Source organism: Poecilia mexicana, unplaced genomic scaffold, assembly GCF_051168715.1.
Source record: "Poecilia mexicana isolate PSO_F unplaced genomic scaffold, ASM5116871v1 scaffold_13, whole genome shotgun sequence".
In the NCBI taxonomy this organism is placed as follows: domain Eukaryota; kingdom Metazoa; phylum Chordata; class Actinopteri; order Cyprinodontiformes; family Poeciliidae; genus Poecilia; species Poecilia mexicana.
In genome coordinates, this window is record NW_028263382.1 from 25,323,947 (window position 1) to 25,348,639 (window position 24,693).

General features: G+C 36.8%; 1 protein-coding gene across 1 annotated transcript in view; it reads left to right on the plus strand.

The window, feature by feature from the left end:
• drd2a (dopamine receptor D2a) overlaps positions 1 to 24,693 on the plus strand; it is a 53,569-nt gene that overhangs the window by 22,251 nt on the left and 6,625 nt on the right. The window contains exons 2-6 of the mRNA XM_015007467.2: positions 5,308 to 5,618; positions 14,341 to 14,450; positions 22,274 to 22,410; positions 23,426 to 23,634; positions 24,463 to 24,549. Coding sequence (XP_014862953.2) covers positions 5,340 to 5,618; positions 14,341 to 14,450; positions 22,274 to 22,410; positions 23,426 to 23,634; positions 24,463 to 24,549 — 822 coding nt within the window. The 5' untranslated portion in view covers positions 5,308 to 5,339. The remainder of the gene's footprint in view (positions 1 to 5,307; positions 5,619 to 14,340; positions 14,451 to 22,273; positions 22,411 to 23,425; positions 23,635 to 24,462; positions 24,550 to 24,693) is intronic.

Here is a 24,693-nt window from a genome sequence, read left to right on the forward strand (position 1 = left end):
TGGCGTACCAGGAGAGCTACAACGCTCAGGGTAGTGGTATGCGTAACATCCACATGAATGACTGGCGCCCAAGGTTTCTCAGTAGAATATTTCCTAACAAAATCAATGCACAGCCTCTCCCCACTAGCCTTTTATCCTTTAGTTCTTTCAGTAAGTCAGGCACATTTGGTAGACTATCCTTGTCATGTGAGAGAAAGCGCGAGTCATGTCACATACATCTCTGCTCTGAGCAGTTTTAGTGGACAGTGATCAGCATTAGCATCCTAACTGGTCTGCAGCAGTTTGATCGGTAACACTTTATTTGAAGGGGGGTGAATAAGACTGACATGACACCGTCATAAACCTGACATAACACCTGTCATGAACATGAATAAGCCTTCATGAATATTTATGACTGTTGTCATAAAGCGTCATTCGGTAAATTATGACACTTTTAATACAAAGTGTAATATAAACTGTATTGTAAATGTTGATAAATCTAAAATAGACTTCCATAAATAAATATTCCAAAAAAAGTAACACATTCTGTAGTTTTCTTCTGCAACCGACTGGTGAATACATGCAGAATTAATCCACTGTTCATAAGGTCTGCAGTGAATGGCAAGCTTGCCTATTTTTCCTGCTTCATCTACTATTAGAACAAAGTATAATTGTTTTTTTTTTACCTTATTAATACCACCAATTAGTGGAGCAGTGAAGAGATATTCAGTGTTCTTCCCTTCGCTCATCAGTGGTAGTAGTAGTACTTAAAATCCTAGAAATTAGGGAGTGTTCTGTCTTTCCTTTTGCTGCACTCTGCAGAGATTCAAGACATTAGAAAGAAGCCAATGCTGTTTGCTCAGGAAAGCACTACCTACCAGGTCAGCAGCGAGAGATATTTCAAATATTGCAACGAAGGAAGTAGATTGAGCAAACAAATAAGATTAGACAGCGCAGAGCATCTGCAGGGCACACACACACAGGCAGCTGCCTCAGAGCATTGCTTACCTGTCCTAACGGGAACATGCTTTTCCCCTACTCCAATTCCCTTTCCTTCTTCTACTGCCCCTCACTTAATCCTTCTTCGTCCTCCCGAGGCTTTTTTTAACCTTCCAAAGCAGCTCCTGCATGGAGCTAAATAATTAGTTCTCAAAGAGAGTTGGTTGAATAAATGAACTTTTAACTCTAACATAGTTTTCCTTAATTCATCAGTTATATTCAAGGCCAAACACATCATAATAGCCTCTCAAAAATGTGAGTAATCTCATCGGCTCTGTGACATTAAAGTCTGCTGTGGATTAGATGTACCAGACACTATTCGGAACTGTCTGTCCTTTGCAATGCTGTGATCAGTAGGGATTTTCAAGGACCTTAAAAATAAAAACAAAGGGTGCTTGTATTATGGCTGCAAAGGTCACACAAGAATACATAAAGTTCTGGCCTTTACAAGTCAATGGTTCACAGCAATGCAGCTTAGGTCAGTTACCAATCTCCCTACAACTCACAAGAGAATTCAGAGAAGTGAAATGAATAAAATATGTTTAGCAACGACACCGTAAACACATAGAACTGAGTTTTTGTTGTTTTTTTGTGCAAGTCTCTGGGCATTGAGGCTGTAAACCCCCTTGTGGCGATTTAAGAACATTACAACCTCAACAAAAGCAGTATTGATGAGAAACCATGTCCTCTTCTGACTCATCTGTTTGCACTTACCCTAATGTAAATAGTACATTACAGCAAATTGCTTCATGCATTTCAGATGCAAGTAGTTTGAAATGCTCTTCAATTGTTGTGGGATAGCTTATGCTTTGTTTATTGTATTTTGCAACAACTTTGTACATAATTATTGAAGTAAGTATGTCCAATTTTTGGTGTTGTTGTCCCAAAGACTAGAGCTTTAGCTTTAACGTTTGGTAGCCACCGTGATATAAGTTTCTATGCTAGCGAGTTTTTTGCTGCTGTGAGACTCTACAGCAGGGGTCCCCAAACTTTTTCCTGCGAGGGCCACATAACTGTTCCCTCTTCTGGTCGGGGGCCGGTCTTAGTTTTTTGAGAAAGAAACCTTAGAAAACTTTTGTTGGGGGGGGGGGGGGGCTGGATTGCTGCCGACGACATATTCGCGTTTGTAGATAGATTTTTACCCAGAATGCAAATGGAAAAAAACCGTGAGCGATACGGTGACTGGTACTGACTAGTATATATTCCATTGAGGGAAACTAAGTTTCATATCTGCTCAAGAGCCCCCCTGGTGGTTGAAGAAAAGTCCACATATATATGAAAAAAAACACTGAATGCTCTCTGGTATTGTTCAGGGGGCCGGACCAAATGAGGAGGCGGGCCAGATCTGGCCCACAGGCTGTAGCTTGGGGACCCCTGCTCTACAGCGATAGTGTTGGGCCTGTTAAGAGAAATGCAAAGTAGGTATCATTATAGTTTTTTCTGTTGAACGTTGGTTCTGAATTGGCAGATGACAATGCGGTAAAATCCATCACTGCATTTTGCTTTTTTATTATTCTAACAGCCACTATAACATCGATGCTCCCTTAAAATCTGTTTTATATTCCCCGAAATAAATATTTTTTTGAAATTGGAGTATTGTGTATTTGCCGGTCACATTTAGCTATTCATTTTATAGCAAAATTAATATAGTAACTATGTTACCTTCAGGTGTTACGAAATGTTGTATATATCAAAAACAGCTTAAACAAAGTTTGACTTTGCATCATAGCCTTATCAGCAGTGTTGTATAAAGTACTGAAATCTCAGAGTCAAGTAAAAGTATAGGTACCTCTCCAAAATATGACTTTGGTAAAAGTCCAAGTCACTGACTGAAATGTCACTTGAGTTAAAGTCTTAAAGTATCTGAAATGTCTTGTACTTAAGTATGGAAATTACTATAAAAATGGATGTACTCAAGTAATGTAATGAAAAGTATAAGTAAAAAGTAAAACAAGGCAAATGCAGTTTGAATGACTTTTTATATTTTGGTAGCAAAATTAAACCTGCTAATAGATATACCTGCAGGCATCATTTAGTTAAGAAAATTAGGTGCTTTAACTTAATTAATTAATATGCTCAACGTTTAGAAGAGATAGATTTCTAATTAGAATGATCATGAATTATGTAAAAACACACATTGTGAAAACAGAACTTTAATTTACTAAGCCAAATATATCCTGCTATTTGCTACCTTTACAGGGAAAATGAATGCAACTATCTATAACAGTTATGACTTGCCATATTGAAACTGCAGGAACACTTTCACAAGTAATACAATTATTTTTTTTAGCTATGAAATAATTTAAATTTGCTAAGCTAAAATGGCTTGGCTCAAGTTGAGGATGGAAAATCATTTTGATTCTGCCTCGGCGTCAGACTGCAAATCTGTTTTTCCAATCAAAGTGCAGATAAAAGGTGAAGAACAGATTTAGCTGAAAGAGCGGAGCATGTCATAAAGCCATGCACAGACACAAGGGGAGTTTATGACTCTTTATTTTCATTCAAGTTTATTACAAAACAATGTCATACATCTTTGATAGACTTGCGGGGAAAGGAGTGTTCTATGCTTCATGTATCACATTTTTATCAAGCAGCAGTGTCACTTTGATCCAGAAAAAAAAAAAAAAAGCAAAGCACACATCAAGGTAAACTGACTGTTTCTATAGCCCATAACCATCTGGTATGTGTCACATCCCAGACAGTGCACAAGCAGTAAAGCAGTTTTGTTTACATCAAAAGCTCAGAAAATCTGTCCCAGGGAAAAATAAGATAAGAAAACAGAAGTGATTGTCATGAGGTTATTCTTGGGGGCTCTGAGATTGTGCATGCAAAGGCTGGGTTTTGATACACAGCGTAGGCACCAAGGCATATATTGTACAACTATTATCTTCTTCAGAATACTGTGGTGTTGAATGTTTAAGATTGCTTTTGTTTTAAGTAAGAGCTAAATCTAATTTGGTGTTAGTTATGGACGGAATCTTATTGTCACACATCGACTTTAGCAATATCATCCATTTTCCACGGTTCTTAAAATATTGCAATTAATTCAGCAGCTGTGTTTAACTAACCCATTAATTTATATTTTCATGTGTTACAGTTTCAAAGTAATCGTGACTTTGTGTTGCTTGTTGCTTAGAGCCGGCAGAGGAAAACCGAAGGCCACCTCTTGATTGTTGTTGCTATATTTAATGTGTGGGATGCACTGATGCCTGGCTGTTTAGTTTACACACGGACCATTAAGGCAAAAACATCCTGCAGACATGCACTGATGTGATATGAGCAGTCAGTCAATATAAACTGATCAGCCTCGGCGTTAAAACTACCAACAGGGAAAATGACAAGTATTGACAATGTCATTGAAATGTTCTGCTCTGCCGGGAAACCTCGTGTCTTCAGGCATGCTTCAGGCTCTCCAGCAGGCTACTGTGGCTTTTATTTGTCTGCAAACATGCTTTAAAATGATCAAGCCTCAATCGCTCGTAGCAGGCATCTGATTCATTCAGGGGGAAAAATATCAAGAGGGCAGCAGAAAACCTGCACATGAATAGTAGAGGCAGAACAAAAGCGAGCTCAACCTGCATGGGAGTCGTGTTCATCCAAACAGCTGTGCTGTTAGGTGCATTTGAATAGCTGCAGACGTCCAAGAGGTGACGTGATTGGTCATTGGTTTAACCACATTCTGTGTGTCCAGTTGTGTAATTCTACATGTAACTTATTAAAAAAAAAAAAAACTATCACTATGTTATAATATGCAACAGATAATCTGTGAAAAAAAAATCGAGCTCCTTTCCCTTCTCCCTATGACTCTGCTGCCATCTATACAGAAAAAACCCCATCAGAGTCAGAGGGAGGGTCTTAGTGCTGTCAATCGTCACACTTTCAATATTTTTTTACTGTCATGATGTACAGCTGAGCACCAGAAAGTAGTGCATATAAGGAAATATTTTAGTGGTTGTTGTTTGTTTCACATGCTGTGTAAATATACACATGAACATATGAGTGTAGTCCAACTACTAATATTCCTTTATGTCACATTTTCCTGTGAGGAATGAAAACTTTTGCTCAAAGCCACATCTATAATCTCTGAATCTTCTGCTTTGTTGTTGCTTTAACTTTATCGAACCTGTCATGGTTTTGATTCCAATCTCCATCACAATTTGAAATCAAGTCCTATCCCATCACCAGGCCCAGCAGGGTTTAAAAGATCAATCGAGAAGCTGCTTTTGTTCCGCAATTACTAAAGGATTAAAGATTATCCGGGGACTATCTTCCTGTTTGCAAACAATTCACTGAATTCAACATTGAAATACTGTCTCACCTGTCTTGCAGGGCCACTCCCTGGCCTCCATCACTCACAGCTAATGGATGTCTTTGGCCAGTATGCCTACAATGACAGTTTCAACGATAACGGAACGTGGCACTTCAACGAAACAGAGCAAGAACAGAGGCATCCTTACAACTACTATGCCATGCTCCTCACGCTGCTCATCTTTGTCATTGTCTTTGGCAACATTCTGGTGTGCATGGCTGTGTCGAGGGAAAAGGCTCTGCAGACCACTACCAACTACCTGATCGTCAGCCTGGCTGTTGCTGATCTTCTGGTGGCCACCCTGGTTATGCCCTGGGTTGTCTACCTGGAGGTAGGATGATAGAAATGCACAAACACACACACAGCCACAAAAAAACAAAACAAAACACATTTCACCCATATTTCTTTGTAATGAGATATAAAACTTGACATTTCTTAGCCCAGAGACATGCTCTCTCTCTCTTCTCTGTTCATTTTATACTTTCTCTCTGTGTATTACATCTGTAAAATAAATAAATAAAAACAAACAAACACAAGATTAAAAAGAGTAATGGTTAGAAAACTAAGGCATCTGCAGCAGAGCAATATCCCTGCAACAACTGTGTTTATTTCCAGTATTATGAGTGACTGGAACGTTTGGACAGCACTGAAATGACGAAGATCCAAACACAACGCTTAATTTAAAAGACAAAATTCACAACTGGAGGGTAAAACATGTCAGGGCAGATAATGCTTTTAGATTAAACGTAGTTCTGGTGAAACACTGGCGGAAAAAGGCTTCGATAAAGCTCGCTGCGGCTGTATCGTCGGGTCGCAGGGACAAGGTAAAACAAGAGTGAAGGTTAACATGTTCACATCAGTCTTGTAAACAGGAGCCATGCAGTGGTCAGAGGCCTGTGATTTAGCAGATATGTGACAACAGCAAAATGTCAGACCAACCATTTTTATTAGAGGTCATTGGTTTATGAATAAATTTTCCTGGATGCCTTTAATCCAGTGTAGCTCAATTGAGATTTTTTGATCTTTTTTTTTTTAGGATTCCTAAAAGCCCACAAAAAAATGTTTGCTCTAGCGTAAAATTGTCTAATCAGTGATCAGTGGGAGGTTACGTTGTTTGAAAACCTCTGTGTGTGTTTTGTACTCGGTTGTTTTTCTAAGTAAATCCAAACGCAGTTGTGTGAAAATGTGAAGCTTAAATTCTTATAATAGAATAATACAAATTTCTATGTTTCAAAAATGTTGGAGCCCCTCCAAATTAACATGAAAAACCCAGTCAAGTTTCTAGAAAGTGAGGAAAATAATTATTCGAGAAAATATGCTTGCATTTTCCCTGGTACTGTATAAATAAAAATAAAATAATAAATAACTTAACCATAAATCTTCTTATTACCCCATATTTAGACAATTCTGTGTCATCTTTGCAATCCGTCAAAACGTTGACATTATATCCCACACTCCTCTGGTTTTGATTTCCATTTTTATTATTTGAGATCTGTCTTTGCTCACCAGCCTACATTGACATTGGAAAACAACAATTTTTAACTTGAGTATTGCTTGTTTTTTTTTTTTTTCTATATTAGTTTATTCATCTCTGTTCTTTATTGCGGTAAGATTTCACCTAATTAGTTAATTCCTTGTCTTTTAAAATTTTGTTCTGTTTATGCATTTAGTTTATATTTCTTGTGTTAGTGTTAGACATGTTTCCCTTTGTGTCTATTTTAGCTCCCTCCATCTTACCTGTGTTTATTATTGTTAGTCTCTCTCTCTCTCTCTCTCTCTCTCTCTCTCTCTATATATATATATATATATATATATATATATATATTTCTATTTCCCTGCCAAATACTCTCCCACAGCTGTTCGACTTCCCCTGATTAGACTCACTTGGTTCCCATTTTCCAGCTGGTTTCTTCAACATACATGTGACCTGGTTCTCTCCTCCTCGTCCCTGAATATTTCGTCTGCACTCTGCTCCAGCTGCAACCTTTGAACTTATAACAGACATAGGGATTAGAGGAATCAGACGAGATGAGATTTTTTAATTAATTAATTTATTTTGACGAAATACATTATGAGCCTGATTAAAAAAAAACAACTTGACAAAAAATTGGCAAACTTATTATTTTAGTTTTTCCCAAGCTATGACACCCCTGTAGTAGGAGCAGTGACCTTTCCAGCAGATACGATTTACTTAAACCGCACAGTTTTGTAAACCACCATAGAAAAGACACAGAACTGATGTCCAAGATAAAACAGAGGTCTCCAGGAAATTAAGCTCTGTGGGGGGGGGATGTTTTGAGTCACATAGTTAGGATTTTACCGTGGCATAGACAACATTCGGAACACACCTATCAGACTCTATTTTTTTTTTTTTTTTTTTGTTCTCCATGATCCATTAGAACAGCTCTTAACTACCTTTTAGTGATTGCTGTGAGCCGTAATACAGGGCAGAGTGTTCACACTGTGTTTTTATCAAAGTTATTTACGTCTTTCTCTGTTGTTGTGGGCAGCTAGCCTCTCACAGAGGGGGGCACATCAAAGCATGCCATAAAAGTTGGAGCTGATTTGCTGCCAGACGCATTTCAAAGCACCAAATTACACCATAACACTTTCTCAATAGAAAATTGTACTTGATGGCATACCAAAGACTCAAAGGAGAGTCTTTGAAGGTGTACAGTGGTTTAATTGCACATAGGTGTTTGTTTAAGGATGGCACTTTGTGTGTGCTGAAAGCAATCACTTTGAAATATTTATCAAATACAAGGAACAGCAAGCTTTGGCTATAGGTTTGACAAGCGTAATTCCTACATAGACTGCATCAAATTACAGGAATGCTCGATATATCCTCAAGGTTTCTGTCCTTTTTGTGCCAATTTTGTTTCTCTGCTGGCAGGATCATAAAAACTTTGTTATGCCAGTTTAATAAAACTTGAAGAGCTGGAGTATGTGTAGGGGGAGATAAGGGAGTGCTCATTAAAAATTAAATATCTGCAGCCCAAAACAGTTCTCATAGTGGGTCAGAGTTGTCCTTTTGACTTCACTTTAAGCATATTGCCTGTCTTTACAGCTTCTCAATTCACAACTATCCAGTCCGTAGTTGTTCCCTTGGTCACTACATGAAGGGCCCGGCTAAATGTTTTTCCGTCTATTTTCAGGACGCAGCCAATTAACCAGACAAGATGGATAGCAGTGCTACCACCCAAAACAAACACATAAGAGCAAAAGTTTGAAAAATTTTCAAGAGTAATTCAAGTTGCAGCTAACAAGATATGATAAAATGCGAACATAATACTTAATTTTTTAAGTATTAAAAAATGCTCTGCCTTTTTAGCACGATATAACGATGTATACCGTTACAGCCAGAGAGGGTAAAGGCTGTCAGGTTGACTGGCGGAGGCTCAGTGTCTAAAAAAGGAGACTTGGCAAGAAACGTAAGTGAAAGTAAATTTGTTAAAGAACTGCAGGTCACATTTGCACCAACACCATTACACTTTTGTTTTTTTTTTGGTTCTGCATTTGATACGATCAAACAGAGACATTTTATTTTTGAGAATACAGCTTCCTTTCCCAGCTCCTCTCTGCTGTACCAGAATGAAGACTTACAGTCAACAGTGGAAACTAGGGATGAGACATTTTGCGCTTTTCAAAGATTTTGCTTTGGCTCCGTTAGAAAAGTTAAGAGTTTTGAAATGGTTCTTTATTCTGTATCATTCCCACTGGCTTGTAAGTGCTATGAGGGTTTTTTTTTTGTGCTAGTTGATTTTTTTTATTGCATCTTTTGTTTAAAAAAAACAACAACCTTGAAATACTTTATACTATTGAACATTTTAATTAAACTATTCATCAGAAAACTGAAGAGAGAAACATGATCTACTTTGTTGCTGATCCTACCCTGATGTATAGTTTAATAATTTAATAATCTGCTCTCAGTTTTACTGCCTTCAGTGTCAGTGAAATCCATCCTAATGCTACCACTTTTTCAGGAGTTTTTCTCAGCTTTCAGATGCTACCGTCTAAATCCATCTATCTATTGTTCTATTGCTCTTTGCTCCTGGCCTCCAACACCACGCTCTTCCACGTCCCGTTTCTTTTTTTCACGTCACGGTTTGCCTATCGATGGGGTGGCGTACTTAATTTGAAGGTGAGACAGAGACAAGCACTCTCCACACAAAGCCAACAACACACAGCCCGGCCAGCCTCAAGTATTTATTCAACTACAGTTCAACGAGAGTGTTTACCTCCCTGGATATCTCTTTGCCTTTTTTGTCACATTTAAATGTTTCAAATTACTTATGACTTCTTAACCCACCTTAGGCTGACAGATTTTACTAGTTTATTTTCATTTGTTCTTGTGGTAATTTTGATTAAAGAATAATGTTTTACTTTTTAAATCTTTTTAACGTACTTTGTTTAACAAGACTGATTCTGTTTTCTTGAACCTAACAGAATGACAAGATCAAAAAATGTATTTAATTACAGCTAGCCTTTTTTTTTATTACATATGGTCAGGTTGTTTTGGATAACTCTTTTTCTTTAACAAATACAATTACATTTTCAGAACAGTTTACATTAACTTTTGTTTTCGTTAGTATGTTTTGGATAGAATATAATTTTATGTGAATGTATGGAAGATAGAAAAGAAAGACAAAATGGAAAAGGGAAACTGTGTATAGAGCTCTACATGTGTCATATAGAGGTAAACAGTTCATCTGCAAAAAACAAAAACAACAACAAAGACAGACACTGTGTTGGTAGATGGTCAAGATCTACCAACACCACACCTTCCTCCAGTAAATGTTTTTGATTTCTTCAGTCTCTTATTGTTGGAGCTTAATGTATTTGACATTAAGCTCAAATTTCTTAGAGTATCTTGGTAACTCCTGGATCATAGACCAGATTTCTTTTATCATTCGCCTGCATTTTTTTTCATCCTGGTGTCCATGTCTGTGACCAAGGCTCTCGTGTTAATAATGTTTTAGCATAACTTAGTCACAGAAGGTGGGCAGAGCATTCAACTTGCCCTTTATTATTAAATGCTAGATTTGCATTAATTACCACAGTTTTTGCTTTTTTTTTTCCATGTGTGACGGATTTTTGGAGCCCATGGAAGGAAAATTATGCGTGATCTGAATTAGTGGAAAGACACTTAGAATAAATGTCAATTATCATCTGCTACAGCACACAGTGGTGCAGCTTTTTATGTAAGTTCCTGGAGAAAGTAAAAACTAATTTACATTCACATTTCTATTTGGATTCATTATATCTTATTATCAGAGGGAAATGATCATTTTGGTTGCTCCTCTTGTCTTGGATAAACTTACTTTCGTATCAGTGTTGACTTTTTTGAGATGTATTATTTTTGAGTTCAGAGCAGCTTTATGATTGCAATTTAGAAAACATCATTACATTGTTTGAACTCGGAGTGATATTAATTCACACTCTATGAATTAATATAGCATGATCAGCTGTAACTTGCCGCGTGTCCAATTGGCAAGGATCTACGTAAAATGGTGAATTTATATGTTTACACTTTTAAATCAAATGGGATAATGAATGACAAATGATTCTTAGAATAACTTGCCCTATATCTTATATGAACGTTCTTTGCCCTATATGTAAAAATTAAACTTGTACTAGCGATGACAGCATTGTAACAAAACACTCTAAACATATTTTTTATTGCTGTAATATTCATGAACATAGCAGCAGGATGTGTTTATATCCAGAGCCATCAATCTGCTCTATCAATCACCTCCCAATTGCAAATTGAAATTCTAATTGCATATCAATCCTGGATACTGACAGCAATAGCTATAGCCCTGAAGTGACCATGTCATGAATCACCTTAGAAACCAGCAGCAAACTTCCCTTTTTCACGTCTGAGAAAATGACCAGAGACAGCAAAACAACCAGTTCTTACTTTAGTTTTGTTTGTTTTTTGTTTCGTTCTCTCTTGCCACATTCTTTGTCCTGAATGTCGCAAATGGTATTTTGGTATTGTGTCTGAATTCACATTGTTCGTTGTTAATGTGAAAGCAGGAGATTGCACTTTTCTGTCCTCTCTCACAAGTGTTTGTGCAAAGGTTGTAATCCCAGATGTGCTTTGTAGTGTGAGGGAAACAGAAGAGCTGGATTTGGCCCGCTGCCTAATCTTTCCTCTCAGGCCTTATGTTGTAAAACAAGAAAGTTCTTACGTTTCCCCATAGATCAAAAGTTATGCCTTATAAAGCATATTGTATTACAAGAGACACATCTGACTGCAAGCAGGATTTTATTTTATTTTTTTAAACATGGAAGTTTATGATCCTTAAATCCAAGAAAAGCCTGCAGCCTTGTTAGTTTTGTGTGGCGAAATGCAATATGAAGTCGACAGGCAGAGTTTAGGGTGGACAACAAACGGTGTGGATGTGCGGTGGACTGTAACATCTAAGGCTTAACTCAAACCCAAAACAGTTTTTCTGGCTTTAGAGCCTCGCAAGCAATTTTTATACAAGTGAGAAACCACCATCTTTACCCACCAGCTTCTAAAGTAAAGAAAAACTCTCCACATATATATAATTTCCTTCCTTCATGCATATTTGAATAACGTTTTGAAATTAGTGTTCAAAGACAGAGAACTACAGTGACGGTTTGCTTAAAAGCAGCCTGCCGTACATCACAAGTATGGACGACTTTGAATAGATTTCCTTTTAAAGTCTCATTAACATGTCTCTTTCTGCCAGCTGGCTAGCTGAACAAGCAGTTGGGCAAACATTTGCAAAGAAAAAGTGCACTGCTAATGTCAGTCTGAATTCACAAAACCTAATCAGTAAACTTACTGAAGAGGGTGAAATCTTTTATTCTACCAATGATATCGAAGCAACTAGCTTCGATATCATAGTAATGCACAAACATTACTAATCATCAAGGTGACTAAGTCAAAAATTTTGACTTTCTCTTTTTGTTTTGTTTTTTTTCCTTTTATGATCAGAGAGTAAATCCAAAAAACTGAGAAATAAATAACTTTCAGGATTGTACAGTAAATGTATTTAAAATTTAAAAGATTATTTTTTGCCAACTTAGACTTCTAATTTTGGTCAAATTCATTTACAGCACTCTCCACATTTATTGATAAGGATGTGTGCGTATTTTGAAGAATGGTTAACAAAATTAGGCTTCCAATCAAAAGAAATTGGAAAACAATCCTGACACAAAGGATCATAATTCATGAATGAAAGGGTTAATAAACTTTAACCATTATGAGAGAGTTACTTCTTTCATCCAGCTCCAACGTGGACAGACATTATTTATAAATGACATTTCTTTTAAGTTCTAGACCTCACTTTATGACTTTTCTCTCAGACATAACATTGTTGGCCAGATCATTATTTAAATGTCATTTTCTCAATGGGTTTGCATAAGGATTTCCCTTTCATTTTGCTTTAGATTGTTCAATTTTATTTATCAAAGTGATACACTTCGTAGAGATTAAACATCAATTGTGTCAGCTTTACTGGAGCTGGCATGTCTAAAAACACAGTTGACATTTAATTTACTGACAAATATCTATGATGAAATTTTTTGCCTTGCCAACCTCCCTGTTATGTAGCAGGCAGAGCCTTTTTACCACTGCAGTGATGGTATTTTACCATCATCCATAACCACATATGGTAATCTTGTTTTTTTATTTACTTGCATGTTCAAAATCAGCGAATCCAGAAGACCTTGACAACTTCCCAACCATCTTTACACAAGAGTTTTGATATACCAATGCACTTTTAAAATTAAATAAAAACTGATAAACTTAGATCAATTTCTACTTATCAAAAAATATGTTTCCCTGGAAAAGCAACATCATCGTCTGCCATTTTAGCTACTTTTTTTTTTAGCAATTACGTTGTAAAATGCCACTTAATTTTAAAATATACCTTTCTAAACCACCCTGAATGCTCTTCTGAACTTCTTCGACTTTAAATATCCATATTGTTTTGTGCTCCAGGACTACTGAGAATTCAAGATTAAACAGCTGCGTTGTAGGGGTTTTGAGAGAAGTGTGTCCTGATATATATCTGCTTGCTGCTGTTCCAGAGTAGGAAACCAGGTGACGACAGAAAAGTGCACACTCTCAATCAATGCAGAGGGCATTATAATTGTTTTGAGATGCAGAGGACGCAAATGTCAAGTGCAGACGGCTTGTCTGATGTTAGAGCATAAAAGAGCCTTTGAGAAGTGAGGCAGTCAAGGCTTCGTTGGACGGTTCTCCGTAGTGTAATCCCACCCGCATCAACGTGCAGCTTTTATTTAAAAGCTGATCTGAAAACAGATCATTGAGACAAAGATTAATTTTCAGCAGAGAGGCAGGAGGTGCCCCGTGACACTTGCATCCCCCTTACCCTTTACGCAGCTGTGGGAGGAAGCAGGTAGGATCTTGTGCCAGCTGGGGTGGGCGTAATCCGAGCTGTCAGCGCATCACCGGTGATGTGGGTTTCATCATTTGACCAAACCATGGCGACCAACTCTGGTGTAGATATAAATAGGTTGCAATGTTGTTCATGAGAGAAGGCTGTACAAACTGTAATGTATGTTGTAGGATTTTTATCTCACGGACATTTAAGCCATGCAAGAGTTTGTTACAAGGGAGTTCTTTAACCCCCCCAAAAAAATAAAATAAAATTGTTTCAAAATTAGATGATTTTGATAGAGTGACTTTGAAATACTCTAAGACTCTAGAATTGTCCACACCAAAATGATCTCAAGGGGCCAAAGGCTTTACTTTAGTCAACCCTGCTTTATAATTCTCCTCTTTTTGTGACTTCTTTGCTTTTTTTCAAGAAACTATGCTTGGGTTGTACTTCAGCAGAAATAAAAATACAAAGTGTTAACTGTTCACCAATAGTTGATTTTGGTCCTTTTCCACTTACCAGGGAGGAAATAATACATCAAAAATATGTACAAATGTTTAACAATTGCTTTTCTGAAAATAAAGAGGGTGTAATATTTGCGTTAGATTTGTGCGGATGTATTTTGCTGACATTCAGTAAACTGCGAATGCTTCATGTCTTTTTTTCCACTAGGTAGTGGGAGAGTGGCGCTTCAGCAAGATCCACTGTGACATATTTGTCACCCTTGATGTGATGATGTGTACAGCAAGCATCCTCAATCTATGTGCCATCAGCATCGATCGGTAAGTTTGACGTTGTAGATGTGCCAAGTGTGGTCACTCATAATTGCAGGATGGAAATCAATGGAAATATTTAGCTTCTTTCTGCATAATAAAAAAATAAATCCCTACCTCTGGGCGCATGACTCGCCAGGCCGTTGTGTCTATTTACAGAGTAAATGGCCTTTTCAGACATGAATTTCACTCTGCACACAATCTGAAAATGAAACATTTGTTTTTAATTAGGGACCACCAGATTTCCCACAGATATAACATGAATAGACCTTTTTTTAAAAAAAGAAAAAAGAAAAAAAGTTTTTTCAACTATGAAGACAGCATAAGCCAGTGAAAATGTCAGGTATCACAGAGTATCTACCAGTAAATTTAAAAACATTTTTTACAAAAACGATCTTATATTGTAGACAAAATCATGTGAAGGAGTTCAAACTTCGGGAAAGAGAAAAAATATTAATACACGATTTTTAGTTCAGCTGTGTTTTCAGTTTGAAACTTTATTGTCAGCCAATCACAACAATCAAAACCTAAACCATAATCTTTTGGTATTGAAATCAAAAGTCACACCAGGAGCTTTAGAAAACAATACATTAACTAAAACATAGATTATAATACAAAATGTTTTTTTTTTTTTCAAGCAGAGCTGTAATCTAGGGCTTATAAAACAAAATCTAACCGAAATAGCAGCAAACAATCTAGATAGCTGCAAACCAGCAACATAACAAGTAAAAGCCGAATTAAAAGACCCTTAATCTAAAACCCGGGTCACTTTAAAGCTACCCAGCCGACAAACAAAACGCAGCAGAACAAATACAGGCTATAAAATGCCACGTCAAGTCAAAGCTACCTGGCACATTAAAGCCTTGCTTTCTTCTCCTTTATTTTGACATGAACACTGCTCTGATTGCCTCATGTAGAAACGCTATAATTAAATGTATTTCTGGTGTACGCCCTTTTCTGTGCTAAATTTCAGATGCATTAGTTCACTGGTACAGTATACTGCCCATTTTATGGTAGTGTTTAAGATTTCATTGCTTGATTTGACAAGACTTTTAAATTCAAGGGCAGCTCTTTACATGACTGAACTTTCAAAGTCCCACATTCTCACCAGAACACAGTGGATGAAAAATCTATTTCTATTGATTTTTGTGGATTCAGACTGAAAGGTAGAGGTGACAAATCCTTTCTGTGGTGGCCTTTAATCTGAGGAACTGTCTTGCCTTTTTAACGAGAGCTGGTCAGACCATTTAAAACCAATTTCTTCTCTCTGCCATTTAATCCTAGCAGAGCAGAGTCGTGTAGGCTTTTATTGTGCATGTTCATTGTTTTTTTGCTTTGTTTATTGCAGTTATGTGTTTTCACTGATTTGGAATTTGTCAATAGTAAATTTCACACAGCGAAGCATGTTGTGTTTGGCTGCAGCTGCTTTAAAATTTGATTTTGAAACCCTCTTTTATGCGGTCGATCAATAATTATTTGTAGTAAACAAAAGGTAAGTGCTTCAGGGTGTGAACAGCTGGCACGGTTTTGTGTAATTTTATGCTAAATTTACACTTTTTGTACATGGCAGAGCTTTAGCCAGATGGTCTTAAAAAGTCATTAAATTGTCTGGTCCTGCTCAACTGTTCCATGCAAGTTGCATCAACAATTGCATCAGTACACATTCTGTGATTTCCAATTGCCTCATCGCAGAGCGTACATCTCTTTTACATTTTCAAAATCTAAGGAAAAGACACGAAATGAAACTGAATGTATTTTCCTTTTTGCTGAATTCTACCGTAGGGATGCAGATTAAAAACATAATATGGCATACAACAACTTAATACTTTGAAGCCATCATGCAGACTCATTCAATAAATTAGAATATTACTGAAAAGCCTGTTTAGCTTAGGAACTTTATCACTAAGTGAAACACATTATATAGATTAATTACACACAAACGAATGTTGGAAACCCATATATATGTTAATAATGATAATTTTACACTTAAACGGAAACGTGACATTTAAAATTAGAATATTACATCAGACCATTAAAAAGACATACTTAATACAGAAATGTGGGGTTAATGCAGTTAAACAAGCAAAGTATGTTTAATACTAGATGTTAAGCATATTTTTAAATTAATAAGTATGTGCAATAGCAACCTCAAAGGTTATTATTTTCAAAAGGTCCTTTTAGTATGACATTCTGTATGTCAATAAAACTAAGAAAAGCCTCCTTATTGATTATGTTAGACTTAATATAATTCTTCATTGTGAAATTTCCAAACAGCATGGGCTATTTTCTTCAGGATCAATCTGAGACAGCAAGTTTCTAAATGTGGATAAGAAGGACGTCTTAGAAACTTGCTTTGTTTGCATGTTAAAGGATGTAGCCTGGTCAAAAACAACTACAGTGTTCCCTTACAGTGACTCCAGACGATTATATCAGTCATTATCAGTAGCATGATATACCACCTATCCTCTTAATTAATATTATTCAACTAATCATCTTAAACTACTCAAAATTTGTATTATTTGCTTAAAAAATACGGTACATGGTTCTGAAGTAAACAAAATAACTGATGACATTTCACTCTTATTCACTGTAGGCACATTGAAATTGTGTCACTGACTTGGAGAGAGTATTTTGATTCTTCTCCTTAGTCATAATAAAGTGTAGTACTAAAAATAAATATATGAACCATTTCCTTCAGCCCCAGTAAAGCATCAACTGTGTTATGGTTTTTAATTCTTAAAATCTGAGAATTCATCCAGGAACTCAGATGAAGACCTGAGTGGATGCTCAAAAGTGTTTTTTTTCCCCCCTGTTTTATTTGAATAAGACAAACTAAGAGAAACTCTCAACTATTGGTTGCAATTCTCCTGAGATAGTGGTTCAAGATAGCTCAAAACCAGGTTGACACGACCAGGTTTGTGTAAGGAAGAGCATCAGAAATATAATGGCGAATTTCTAGTGATTAGTAAATTACATTAAATATTCTTTTTCTCTTCAAGTAGAAGAAAAACAATTTAATAATATCATAATTTTCTCCTGTTGTGCTGATTTTGGATTCATTTATCCTAAGCTGTCGGAGATCAGATCTGGTCTCAGTGGGTTTTTTTGTTTTGGGTTTTTTTAATGGATGGCAGGAATGAAGAAACAGCAGAGATGTGTGTGAGATTAAGACTTTTTCTCAGTTTTAACGCTTGGTTGACATCCTTCAGAGAAGTACTAGGATATATACAAAGTAGTGGGAAGATCACAAACGTGGAACTCGCATCACAGTCACATGTGGTTTATTAAAAACAATGATTTATTGCAGTAGCTTGGTTCAGCAATTCAAACATGATATGGATTAATTACACAGAGACCAATGTTTTCAAGCAGTTCTTTCTGCTAAAGATGCAGATGTCCTGCTTTTGGGGTGATGAAGCCAAGACAGGTTTATTTGTGTAGCACGTTTACTCGACAGGGTACTTCAAAATACTTTACATGATGAAAACAAAGGAGGTCAGACAAACATTACTTCGGAGAGGCATAATAGAGAAAAGCAGTAGAAAATTGGAATACAGAAAAAAACAACATAGTGAAGAATATCAAGCTCAAGGCAAAACCCCAAGTTTAAATCTAAAATATAATAGTACTAAAATAAAAAAAAAAGTGTGCTCTTTGAAATAAGGAATATGGTGGCACACCAATTTGTGGTTAGGCTGCTGCTGTTCCAAATCCCTTCCCCTTCGTCGTAATATCACTAAAACTAACACACAGTTAGTTGTGAGAAGATTGAACAACTGGATTTGTTGCACAGGAGGAAACTCACCGCAGCACCATTCACTGAGCTCCGGAGAGTGATCCATTCTTTCACAAATATTTGCATAAGCAGCATGTCAAGGTGCTGGATTTCATACCCCTGTAGACATGGAGGTAGTGTGTAAACCTGATTTCCATTTAGATGTTCAACTGTGAATATTAACGAACTGATTCTGGCCTGGGTGAATTAAATTTAGAGCTTGAACAATACTGATTATAGCAGTTCTTAAAGTACATTTTCTACCTTGGGTAACGGTGACACTGTACTTTAAGTCCTAACCTTGTCAATACAAGTGAAAAGAAAAGCAAGATCCTGTACCTCAGAGCTCATGAGCTCTTTTGAGATTTTGGACTAAAGATCTTGGTCTCAGTTTAGATTTTTTGTGCTGTTGCCACTTACCAAATTTCATACTGCGATGTAAGATATTTATATCTAAACCAGAAGTGTCTGAGGACGTAACCGAAACACATCGTAACATAAGTGGGAAGATTATTTTGTCCTTTTTTGATTGTCTATGCTGAAACAGGGAAATATTGCTCCACGTACCAACATGTCCATTTCATTTTCTGAACTGGATTCAGGCTGATTGGTAAAGGCTCGTCCGGCTGCCGAGGGAGTAGCGATAGTTGCCATGGCTTTGTCTCGACGTGCAGACTTATTGTCTCTGAAAAATTAGCAGTTGCAGTTGTTAAACATCTCTGGCTGGATGTGTTTTAATATAACGGTCGTCTGAAACAACAGCCTCGAAGCCATTAAAAAAACGGTGTGTGTGTGTGTGTGTGTGTGCGTGTGTGTGCGTGTGTGTGTGTGTGTGTGTGTGTGCGGTCCTTGAATTCTGTTCGGCAAAGATACCCAATGTGTTGTTGCAAATTATCCAATTTAATTAAGTAGTGCCAGTAAATTAAAGCAGATCACGAGCAGCAGGAGCCTGCTCGTTTCAAGTTGGACTTTTTAGGAATAAATTTGCGTTGTCCTTTTTGCTAAGTTAACTTCCAGAATATGTATTACAATTCCAAGTGCAAGACATCCCCCATATTTTCTTTTTATAGATTTCCACCCTGCTTAATTTTGCATTATTTTCTGCTTGGCTGCATGTTTGGAGTCCACATGGCAAATAAAAAGTCTAGCACGGTCACACATGGAGACGATTCCGGCTCTTACTGAAAGCAGTGAATAAGAATGAAGGATGACTCCCGCATTTGGAGGAAGATCTGGTTGATCTGAATAATATCATGGTTGATTCCTGTTTGTGCATATTGCAAGCTAACATGTAGGAGGACAATGGCTTCAGTATTTACATGTTGGCCGTTTTCCACTGAACTGCGTAAGCTTGCTGCATATTTGTGAATATACACAGAAGAAGAGGGTTGAGTGTGAGTTGATCTAAGGTTTCCTCTCCTTGCTTCCGTGTATTTCTGTTTCCACCCATAGGAGACTGATTTGTGAAAGCCCAGATAATAGCTCGGGATAAATAGGTGTGCTTTTATCAGTTTAGCGGCTCTGGGAAGCAATGAAACTTGTTCGCCGAAACACTGTTTGCTGCTAAATCTTCTGTGAATGCAATCATAAAAAGGATGAGGACATTAGTGGGGAATTGAGTCTTTGCTCTCTCTAACAATGACCAGTCACTTATTTAGAAACAGAAGAAAAAACTGTCTTAATGTAGGAGGTGATAAGAGGACACACACACACACACACACACGCACACACACACCCCCCCACACACACACACACACACACACACACACAGAAAGTATGATTCATGATAAGACTAATTAATTTCTTAGTGGTGTTTTTATCCTTTTTTCTGTTGCTACTATATAGATAGGACAAATTTATGACTTAATACTGAATGAAAGTTCAGTACAAGTTCATTTATAATTTTTTTAATTCTTTTTAAATTGTATACACACTCAAAAAATATTTTAAGAGGCATTCCGCCTTTCCTCCTTTACATTACCGGGACACATTTCTAATCTTGTTTGCTTTTAAAAACCTTGTACATATATTATATTAATATAAATGTACAAAAAGTCCCTTACTGTAGATGAAATGCTCTTTTTTCTTATCAGTCATAAATTTAATTAAAAAAAACAACCAGAAATTCCCAAATAGCGTGTGATCTTTAATTAAAGAATGTTATGTTATAAATGTATTTAAAAGACCTAGAAATATCTAAATTGGTGTGCAGTAATCAGTGGAGACAAGTATTTAATAGCCACAGCTACCAGGTAGCTGTGGCTACAGTGTAGTAGCGTGTGAATGTAAATGGTTGAACGACTGAATGTTGTGTAACGAGCTTTGGAGTCCTCTGGGCTAGATGAAGCGCTGTACAAATAGAGGACATGTGCCATTTTAACATTTAAGGGGAAGAGTGGGGTACGGGAATGTGTGCCAAAAGTATATAAGTTGATACAATGAAAGGCAATTACCAACAACAAAAAAGTACTTTAAAAACCATATCATGAAGCTTTCCTTCTCATGTCACCTTATATATGTTCAAAATAAACCTAATGTAGTTTTGATGTTGCACATAAGCATTTAATAACATTTTAGTCTTACTACAGGGGTCGGTAGCTTTTAAAAACCAAACAGAATTACCAAAAATCAGAGATTAAGGAACTATAATACATTTGTTAGCAATAACAACCCAACTTTATTGAGCCTAAATGTTTTTTTGTTTTTTACTTTAGATTTAATTCATTGCTATTCTAAGAGTGTATGCTTGTCAGTCTCGTGTTGTATAATTATTTTTTGCTAAATTGGATAAAATCTGTTCTTGCAAGTTCCATCCTTTACACCTCTAAATTTGGGAAGTGAATCAGATTTTTTTGAGGTGTCAGGGTTCCAGGTGGGTGTGTCTGCATGGGATTAGCGAAGACCCTGTCGTTTTTAGGAACTCCCACATGCTGTCAGGAAGGAGACGATATTGATGCTCTTAAAGCGTTCATATTCTTTAATATTTGAGTTAATAAATGATGGGTCTGAATCCGTTGGATAAATTAATTTACTGGACTTTTTTCTTTAACCATCTTTAAATGGATTGTAGCTGAGAAGTAATATTGAAGCTATATTTCTCCTTTCATTTTATTAAGTGTGCATAATCTTAAAATGTGTATTAATACCTTACTATATCATTTAGGGTAAGCAATTTATCAACTTTTTTTTATGTTTTATTTTGTTTTATTCAATTTCTAATGGTATTACCTATGAAACATTGTTATATTGTTCCATTTTTATTTAATTATGTAACTATGAAAGCAGGAGACATTTATGTATTTTATGCATCACATCAATGGTATTTAGTCTCCAAAAAGCCCAAACTAGTTGACTTTAAGCATGAAGACTCTTTATCTGGTCAACAAATCAGTGAATAACACAGTAAAATGCTGTTCATTTCCTGGTATTTACAGCAAGTGCACTAATAAGGTCAAATAACGGGGCAAGGTTAAATGATAAGGTCGTTCTTCTGACATGAAAAAAACAAATTTGTGCTTTACAGTTTCTCATTCTGATGTGAACTGAAGCCTGCAGCACCAGACTGTTTCCAAAGGGCCAGTCCAACATCCAAAAGGATCTGATCACAAATGACAGGCAACATTTCAAGTTTAGCCCACTTGCAGACTTCATGTTCTCTACTGCGCTTCGGGCAAAAAAAAAAAATCCCACCAAGTGAAAAAAAAACAAAAAACAAGCACAAGCAGGTAGCAGAAGGATGAACATATTAAAATAATGAAGAATTTCAGATTACGTGCACAAACAAGAAATTTAAATTTAGTTTCAGTTTTACCTTGGAGGACTTACAATAAAGGATAAGAGGAAGATTAAGGTCATGTATGTGTGTGTACAAGCATTTTATTTTTCTGTAAAGAAAATAAAAAAAGGGGGCTTGTTGTGGTAGTTCATATGCATACTTTATTTCGCAGCAAAGTAGCTGACTAACTTTCCCCACAGGCTATTAATGTTGTACTGAAAAAAGGTGTCTGGCTACATGATAATATGGTGTTATTTTTTTTCCCCTTTGCTTTCATCTTAGATACACAGCGGTGGCAATGCCGATGCTGTACAACACGCGCTACAGCTCCAGGAGACGAGTCACCGTAATGATCTCTGTTGTCTGGGTTCTCTCCTTTGCTATATCATGTCCCCTGCTGTTTGGCCTCAATAACACAGGTAAGAGGGAGTTGAATACAAATCTTCTCTACGGTCACTGTCGTGCATTCTGTGTATTTGTCTGACTTTTACGCAGGCAGCAATAGTTCCACGTGGCTTCAGGTGCCATTTATAGAGACACTAATGTCATTTTTTAATAAGCTTTTACTTGCAAGATTCACCTTATGTCGTCTGAGCCTTGGTCCTTCAGGTTGGTTAATATTTAGTTGCAGTCAGTCAAACCTTTGTTTCACCAGGCTAAACGTTGAGTTATTTACAATAAGTCTGAAAATGCTGAATATTTAGCACTTTTAGGCTCGCATGCATTAACTAACTATAGATACTTATGTAACTCCCATCTCCCAAGAAAAGAACAGAGAAAAGCCAATATAGGGCTTGTGTGTGTGTGTGTGTGTGTGTGTGTGTGTGTGTGTGTATGCTACTGTATTCAGTCAATAGAAACAATCAGGTCTAAGTCGTGGGTTCAATTGTATAACATATGGATTGGATTTTTTTTTTTAACATAATTTGATTCATTTGAAGCATATTTAGAACTCATGATCTTTACGGACAGATTTGAAGATTCCAGGATCAAATTTAAACAAAAGATTAGATTATTTCCTGGTTTTCATAAATTTTTTGGCCTTTTGACACCACCAGTTGGTCCAGCATGTTTAATTCTGTTCACGCATGCTGGACTCTTGGAACCTCTTTGCTGGCAAAACCCCGGACGACAGTGAAATTGGCAATTCAGCAGTGGCAGCAAGCTCTACGCAATACAAACCTAAAACCTACGTCCAGTTTTATGAGGAAAAAATTAGGGGAACAACCTGTCTATGTGCTTGGTCTGTCCATTGCTTTGAGCAAGCTGCAACAATTATAAGCTGCAGCATCTTTGCAGCGAGTGAGACAAGTGTTTAAAAAGTAATTTGATTTTCAAAACCAAAACACAACCCCCAGTTTAAGCAAATATGTCTTCCTCTCTTCAGGACATGCAGCCTGAAGTTTGTCATTCACCTTGAGCTTGTCTCCACAGCAACCCGCGATGCATCTCTCTGTGTCATCGCCAACCCTGCCTTCGTGGTGTACTCCTCCATCGTGTCCTTCTACGTACCCTTCATCATTACTCTGCTGGTTTATGTGCAAATTTACGTGGTCCTGAGGAAGCGCAGGAAACGTGTGAACACAAAGCCAAAGCGGCGTGTGTGTCAGCCTGCTGACACCGATGTAGCAACTTCACTGAGGGTGAGCGGCTTCGAAATTATGGCTCCTGTTTGCAGCTTGGCAGCTTTATTGATTCAATATGAATGAGTTACGCCTTTGTTACGCGAGAGCTCTTTATTTTTATGTGATATTTTACCGCTTTGAAGCAACAGTTTCTCCACACATTATTTAATGTAAACATGCGGGTACAGACAATATCCTGTACTTGAAGTTTACATGCCTCTGCAAATCAATAATCTTTTCAGCTCAATTACATCTGACAGTTTTAAAACAGGCTGTGTCTGCAATTGGCATTTAGCTAAATTGCAACAATTCACAAAAATAAAAACATGACGTGGGACCAGATTATTATTATTATTATTTACATCAAACTTAAATTTTCAGCAAAAGTTGTGATATATGTTATGCATATGAGGATGCAATGTTAAATGTGCTTTAGCTTTGTTAGTTATTAAAATGGATTAAATGTAATGTACCTTGTCATTTAGTGGCTATTGATTTTCTCAACATAAAGAAACTTGCAGAAACTCTTGTTTCGAAACAAACCTTTAATCTGATTCTCATTATGCGCTGCCAATCAAATATAGATAATATATATGAATATAAGATGTAATAAAATAAATTTATCACTTTTCTGTGAAGCTACATTTTTTCAAATCAATTGAAAGATCCTATTGTTGCGAAACAACACCCCCTCTTTCCCACTCACCCCACAAAAAAAACTAAAAAACTGTCATCATATCTGACCTCACGTCCACTATTATTTGCCTGTCTGTTCTTAGACAGCCCTTTAGTCGGGGTTTTGACATCGTACCCTCTCCTGGCCTCACACAGCTGTTTCTGTTGCAGGATAAGTGCACTCATCCAGAAGATGTAAGGTTGTGCACCATGATTGTGAAGTCCAATGGAAGCTTACCTGCCAACAAGAAAAAAGTGGTATCTTCTCTTTTTCTGTCACTTTTGTTTAAAATTGCTTGAGTCTCATTTCTGTTCAAGATTCTTCTTTTTGAAAAATCTCTAGACTTGCAACTAATGCTGTTGTGAGAGTCAATATGTTTCTAATTAGTCAGCATTTATTTT